We start from the raw sequence: 7,500 nt of genomic DNA, 5'->3' as shown, positions 1-7,500 counted from the left end.
CCCTGCCTGTCTCCCTGTCTGTCTCCCTGCCTGTCTCCCTGTCTGTCTCCCTGTCTGTCTCCCTGCCTGTCTGTCTCCCTGCCTGTCTGTCTGCCTGTCTGTCTGCCTGTCTCCCTGCCTGCCTGTCTGCCTGTCTCCCTCCCTGCCTGCCTGCCTGTCTCCCTGCCTGTCTCCCTGCCTGTCTCCCTGTCTGTCTCCCTGCCTGTCTCCCTGTCTGCCTCCCTGTCTGTCTCCCTGCCTGTCTGTCTGCCTGTCTCCCTGCCTGCCTGTCTCCCTGCCTGCCTGTCTCCCTGCCTGTCTGTCTGCCTGTCTCCCTGCCTGCCTGTCTGTCTGTCAGTTCCCAGGGTCGTGCTGCTCGGCCCTCCTGCCGTTGGGAAGCACACAGTGGTGAGTGTCGTGAACATCAGACAGGAAGTGAGCTCCGGCTGCACAGCTTCACTTTAGTTAAACGGAGTTCAGAAAGATAAACCAGACCGGAGACTTCCCTGCGAGGACGTCTGACGGACTCACGTCTTCTTCTTCTTCTTCTTTGGCTGTTGTCGTCCTTCAGGCCAGAAAGCTGAGTGCCGAGCTGAGAGCTGTTCACGTGACCGCAGACAGTTTACTGCAGGACCAATCAGAGCTGAGCGTACAGGCACGCCAATACACACTCACAGAGCAGGTACGCGCGCACACACACACACACACACACAGGCTGCGGTTGTGTGTGCGTGTGTGTGCTGTAACACAGAGTGTGTTTGGAGCGATGAACAGCTGTTTCTGTGACGAGCTGAATGAAGACAGGTGACCTCTGACCTCTCAGCACAGGTGAGCTGAACGCACCGGGCTGTGTGGAGAGTCCAACATGGAGGTGCTGTTTAACTAACGCTAGCTAGTAATGTAGCCAGCTAGTTTGCGGTACTGCCGATAAATACTTCCACTGTGCTGGACCGGCAGGCCTCCGCCCTCGGTACAGCGGCCCCCGCCAACCAGCAGGGGGCCGCCAGTGCGAGGTCAAAACCACGAGCCCTCACCGGCTTCCCACCGTGGATTTACTAAGAGACGTGCGTTCCAAGATGGAGCCACACACACGAACCACACTGAGATCATTTACTGATGAGATGCTCAGGAAGACGTTCCCTTTGTTTGACAGCTGTGTGTGTGTGTGTGTGTGTGTGTGTGTGTGTGTGTGTGTGTGTTCAGGAGCTTCCTGCCGAGCTGCTGGTCGGACTGATTCAACAGAGACTGAACGAGATCGACTGCTTCAACAGGGTAAAGCTGCGTTCAGGCCGTCATCTCTGCCGTCGCCATCTAATAAATTCGGATTTTTGACCCTAACTTTTACGTTTTAACGCCATCCAAGGTGTTAACCAGAGGCGCTGGCCAATCAAATATGTGCATGCGCACGTTCCCGGCAGACGGAGCTGGAGGATAACGTGACCAGCGATGTAAACTGCTGTCTCTCAGTGTTAGAAACCCGTGAAGAGCTTCAGTCTGATAAACCTTCAGACTCACGGGTCTGTTTTCAGTTTGAACAGCCAGCAGGGTTATCTGATCAGCTGTCTGTCTCTCTGCCTGTCTTTGTCTCCCTCTCCGACCGTCTCCGTCTCTGATGTGCTGCTGTGATGATAATAATTAGCGCTCTGGTCGCTGCTGTGTCGTACTACGATTCCCAGCAGGCCGAGCAGCGTGTCGGCGTGTCTCCCCAGAGACCGGCTGATCAAACACACGCGCCGCTGTCAAGATCACGCGTGTTGTTTTCACTCGGGCTCGTCCTCGCTGCCGCTCCTCGTTAGCATCACGTCCTGTTTCCTGTCAGCGTTCATCAGGACACGGAGCTGCTCTCTGATCAGTTTAAGAGAATTAAAGAAAGCGAAGCTGCTGTCACCAACACTCACACAGCAACAACAACAACAACACAAAGCGAAGCTCACAACTGCGCTTATCTGTCTGATTGAACGTCTGGCCTCTGTTCGCGTGTCTTCACACTACCTGCTCTGCTGTTAGACGATAAGAAATACATCCAGACGGGTGACAGCTAAAGGGAAAACCTGCAAACATTATGTGGTTTCAATGTGCCTTTAGGTGTTAGCGCTCATTAAGGAGGTTCTGGAAATCCTTTAGGAGGTTCTAGTGGTTCCTCTGGTATTTGAGCAGGTTCCAGGGGTCCTGTGGGGGGTTCTAGTTTACTTTTAGCAGATTCTAGTGGTCGTTGAGGTGGTTCTAGTGCTCCTTTACTAGGTCGTTCTCGCTAGATCTCATTTGGGTGGTACTTGTGGTTATTGAGACGGTCCTGTAGGTGGTTCTAGTGTTCCTTCAGGAGGTTTTGTGGTCTTTGAGGGGGTTCCAGATGTCCAGATGTTCCAGTCTTTCCTTAGATTTTAGTGGTCACGGAAGAGGTTCTAGGGGTCCTGTAGGTTGTACTTGTGGTCAGTGAGGATGTTCTTGTAGTAATTGAAGGTGTTCTTGGGTTTCGTTGAGTGTTTCTAGTGTGTCTGTAGGAAGACGGGATCATTGAGGGGGCCCTAGATGTCTTTTGAGTAATTCTAGTGTTCGTTCAGGAGGTTCACGTGGTCCCCGAGGAGGTTCTAGGGGTCCTGTAGGTGGTTCTGCTGGGCCTAGATGAGGGAGTCACTCCATGAGAGTCGTCCATGTGTTTGTGTGAGTTGATGGTTAGTTGTTAGCGAGCTGTTCTTGTCCTCCTTGTGCGTTTGTCAAATATCAGAAACAGCTTCCACCTCCTCCCGCACCTCCTCCTGCACCTCCTCCCGCACCTCTGGAGCAGAGCCGACCCTGACGTCCATGCCGCCCGGATTGTGATCAGATTTGGGATACGGACAATAAACCTTTAAAGACGTTCAAAGGCGGGAGAGCTAAGTAATGGTATTAACGGTAACGGTGGTAGTGGTTTAGGCCGTGAAACCTACAAGATTTCCATCTGATCCAGATTTATTTCCAGCGAACTCCTCTGAGGGTTCTACTGGAAGTTTAGTTCGTTACAAGAAAACATGTCTGTCATCTCTTTGTCTGCGTCCCTGCCTCTGTTCCTTCCAACGAATCTTCAGTCTGCAAGTGTGTTAAAGTGTGTGTGTGTGTGTGTGTGTGTGTGTGTGTGTGTGTGTGTGTGTGTGTGTGTGTGTGTGTTGTGTGTGTTCAGTGTGTGTGTGTGTGTGTGTGTGTGTGGAGCTGCCTCCCAGTGATCAGCAGTAAACCAGCATTCAGCTTTCGTCTTTTCTTCTAAACTCTACAAACAGCTGCTTCTTTCAGCCTCCAGCATTTAGCTTCAGCGTTTAGCATTTAGCATCAGTGTTTAGTGTGTGTGTGTGTGTGTCTGTTTAATGCGTGTGTGTGTGTTTAGTGTGTGTGTGTGTGTGTGTTTAATGTGTGTGCATGTGTGTGTGTGTGATATTAGCTGCTACTTTAATCTGCTAATGGCTGTTTTTGGCTGCAGGCTAAACTCATCACACACACACCAGGGACTGTGTGTGTGTGTGTGTGTGTGATGTCTTTATCTTCTGTCTGTCAGTGTGAACGGAGGAGAGGAGGATGATTGACAGCTCCCATCAGGACCCCGCCTCCTCCTGTCACATGAAATACGTTACCTGTCTCTCTGTCTGACTGTCTGTCTGTCTAATTTTCCCTTTACTGTCAGACAAAAACTTCCCGACACAAGGTCCACTTACTTGGTGTTTCCAAAGCTTTCAGCCACATCCCAGGGTCTTCCTACACAGGTGGAGTTGCCGTGGAGATGGCTGAGTTGTAATCATGTGACCTGAGGGTCGGGTCACGTTAGAGAAGAAGCAGTTCGTACGACGAGTTGTTCGACCTCGTCCGTTGTGAACGTCCACCCTGGAACGTTGTTTAACTCGTCTCACGTTCATAGTGTCGACCTCAGCTGTTCAACGGAGACAAAGTTCAAACCCCGCCTACTTTCTCACCGCCACACAGCTGACCGATCACGTGTGAGGTGGGTGTGATGTCAGATTGTCAGAAGTTACAGAAATGGTCAAACATAAACCCCCCTAATGGGGGTGAGCCAATTTGACAAAGTGGCCTAACTGTAACTTCCGGGTCGTCACGTGATGCACGCTGGACCCACAAGACTTTTCTCTCAGACTTACTTTGCGAAAGAAGCGGCTGTGAAACGGTGGATACATTACTTTGAGCGTCACAACCCCCGCGACATGACTCGTGTCACTGTCAGAGTTTGATCCTTTCGGTCCGATAACGTTTGGAAAGTCTAGAAGAGTCGCACGATTAAATCTTTTTATCCCCATTCAAGTTAGCGGAGGGCTAAACAGGAAGTTAGCCGGCTCGCCCGGCGGAGTCTCTAGCGCGCTCGTTCTGTGTCGCCGCACGATGCGGAAGATCCGGGTAGTTTTATACCCGGAAGTCGGACTTTTTTGGCTTCAGGCGCCTCTGAGAAACTTTCACAACAAGATGATATCTTTAACACAAGAACTGATCATCTGTTAACAGCCAGTGAACTAAATCAGACAGCAGTTCGTCCAGCACACACACACAGCCTGTCATACGTGTGTGTCAGTGCTGCTGTCAGTCGTCTTTATTCAGCCTGGCAGGCAGCACTGTGGGATTAACGCTGCAGAATAGTCTGAGACTGAAGCAGCTCTCTGCAGACTGCTGCATTAAACAAACTGGTTGTATTTAGATGTCATGTGACTGTCAGCGGAGAGCAGAGCTGCAGCCTCGGTGCGTCACACACATCAGTTTAATACTGAGACACACTGAGCTGATGTCGCACTGTAGCAGTTTTTAAACAGTTAACACAATAAATGCAACACGAGCAGTCCTCGAGGACGTTCTAGCGGTCCTTAAGGTAGTTCCAGGAGTCCTTGAGGTGGTTCTGTGAGGCCTTGAAGGCTTTCCAGGAGTCCACCGAGAGGTTTCAGGAGTTCACCGGGATTTTTGCTGACCGGCCGTGACCCGGTACTGGCCTGCGCAGTGATGGCTACCGGGCCTCAAAGATTTTATCTGACAAGAACATTCATCATCTGTCCTCGCTCCCATCCACCCCCCCGCTGCCACTAACCTGCCCGTGTGATCAATAATCTCAGGCCAATGATCAGTAGTGACTTTGATCATCGAAGCTGAGCATCAGCAGTGAAAACCTTTCTGTCCCTCCCGGACACCTCTCCGGTTCGCGGGAAGTTACAGTGAGAAGCCTTGAGTAGGTTCCAGGTGTCCTTGAAGAAGTTTAATGGGACATTGAGGAGAAGGTGAAGACTCTTTTGTGCCACAACACAAATGGAAAGATCTGCTCAGCTAGAAAAAAGTGCAAACATGCAGAATAGACTAAACCAATAAAAACGAAATAAAAAAAAACCAAATGAATCGAAGTCTTGTTAGCGAACAAACAGCATCCCGTTGATTCATCTGTACTTCAGGGAGTTCGGACAGAATGCAAAGAGAAATTTCTCAGTGCATCATTCATTCATATTTGACAGCTGGACTGTCCTGAACAGCCAATGTACTGACTGTACAGACGTTAGCTAGCTAGCAACACGCACACCAACCGTGTGTGTGTGTTTGTGTTCAGTTCAGCCTCTGACTGATCTCTGAACTCTGCATGTGTCACCCTTGTGCCCACCAGCATCTCTCCATTGACTTTGTATGCAAGCATGTGACGTCTAAAGTTCCCCTTACGTTCTGTCTGAACTGAAAAGTTCGTCCTGAGGGGCTAAAGGGAAGATCATGGAGTCATTAACATCTGAAGGGTTCTTCCTCTGGAGAGCAGGGAGGGGATCAGGACAGTACTGGAAATCTAATCAGAGTAAAAAGTAGAGTTTGGAAACATAAACAGTACAAATTTAACATGCACTGTGTGTGCGTGTTACAGGGCTGGGTGTTGGAGGGAATCCCTCAGACTCGTCTGCAGGCGCTGAGTCTCCAGCAGGCGGAGTCATCCCAGAACATGTTGGTGAGAACAAAATATCAGCTCAGAGTTCATGTGTGTATAAATATATATATATATATATATATATATATATATATATATATATATATATATATATACTGCATATATGCATCGTGTCACTGAAGATACTGTGGTGTGTGTGTGTAGTGATGTTGGAGGCTCCTGATGATGTGTTGTTGGAGAGGAGTCAGGGGAAACTGGTCGACCCGCTGACAGGAGGTGAGTCCAGTCCAGCAGGCATTTCACTCAAACTGCCTTCACACAGACGTGTCGGTGCAACATGGGAAGTCGAGTTTACTCAAGTTAGGTTTATTTGTGTCGCCTGTATCACACATGATGTCTCAGTGGGCTCAGCCCCGACTGGTCCCTGACCAGCCTGAGATCTGTAACAAGACAAGGAATAACAAAACACGATTGAGCTTTTTCAGTTGTTGGCCCTGAATTGTGGAATAGTTCCCCTCCATCTAAAGACCCATGTCCTTTCTTTAGCCTCTTAATTATCATCACGAAGACATGCCTGTCCAGTGCTGTTTATGATTTTATCAAGATATTCTATGCTTTTATTAATTGTTGTATTTTTGTATTTAATTATTGTATTGTATTCCTGTGCTTTATTTAATCTCTTTGGAAAGCACTTTGGTCAGTGTTTGCTGTTGTAAATGTGCTCTAGAAATAAACTAAGCTGAGGGTTCAGCAGGAGCTGCAGGTGGGACACACAATAATCCAACAATAGGATTATAACAGGTCCGATACTGATGTAGTAAATCCGGTGAATGAGTCCAGTAAAACCCATCCGCTCAGATAAGTGAAGAAACAAACAATACCTGCTGACAGCAAAAGCTTTGACAATACACTGTTATTACTCATGACATCACTTCCTGTCTGCAGACGTGTACCATCAGACCTTCATCTGGCCGGTCGATGATACTGTCGCTCAGCGTCTGGAGGAGGGGCAGAGCCTATCAGAGAAGCAGCGATTGGCTGAGCTGCAGCGTTACCGCTGTGAGGTCACAGGTCTGAGCTCAGCCTATCAACACGTCCTGAAGATCATCAACGGTGACCAACCACACGCTGACGTCTACCAGCAAGGTACTGACACACAGAGACAAGCCTTTATTTGTTCAAACAGACCCTGACTTTGTATCTAATCAATACTATTATACTATTATATAATCCTATAATTCTTCAACATGTTAGTAGTGTAGTTCATAATGATGCATCACTACCACTTATAATCAGAAGACTTTCAGATTTTTGGAGATCTCCTCCAATATGCAGATGATTCACTAATTTATATTCGCTCCTTCACTTCCCTTCAATAATAATGTAAAGTCTAGAGAATTCATTCATTGTAGTCAAACAAAAGCTTCACTGTCATGATTCAAACAAGATTATTATTTTTTGTAATATGCTGACAATCGTTTAGTCAGATAGTTGCATTGGTATACTATACTGTGTGTGTGTGTGTGTTTCAGTGCTGGCTTTCGTTCGGACTCGTCATCGCTCCAGAACTCCCAGAATCCTCCTGTTGGGTCCACCGGGGGCAGGGAAGAGTCATCAGGCCAGACTTCTGTCAGAGAAATACA

The 7,500-nt window shown here is 48.5% G+C and overlaps 1 protein-coding gene across 1 annotated transcript in view; it reads left to right on the top strand.

The window, feature by feature from the left end:
* Positions 1-7,500, top strand: part of ak8 (adenylate kinase 8) — an 18,861-nt gene that overhangs the window by 1,734 nt on the left and 9,627 nt on the right. The window contains 8 exon segments of the mRNA XM_044195801.1: positions 338-387; positions 551-661; positions 1,183-1,251; positions 5,837-5,891; positions 5,894-5,917; positions 6,062-6,133; positions 6,803-7,003; positions 7,390-7,500. The exon segment at positions 7,390-7,500 is cut by the window's right edge and continues 12 nt beyond it. Coding sequence (XP_044051736.1) covers positions 338-387; positions 551-661; positions 1,183-1,251; positions 5,837-5,891; positions 5,894-5,917; positions 6,062-6,133; positions 6,803-7,003; positions 7,390-7,500 — 693 coding nt within the window.

Source organism: Siniperca chuatsi, linkage group LG5, assembly GCF_020085105.1.
Source record: "Siniperca chuatsi isolate FFG_IHB_CAS linkage group LG5, ASM2008510v1, whole genome shotgun sequence".
In the NCBI taxonomy this organism is placed as follows: Eukaryota; Metazoa; Chordata; class Actinopteri; order Centrarchiformes; family Sinipercidae; genus Siniperca; species Siniperca chuatsi.
This window is presented reverse-complemented; position numbering and strand designations above follow the sequence as displayed.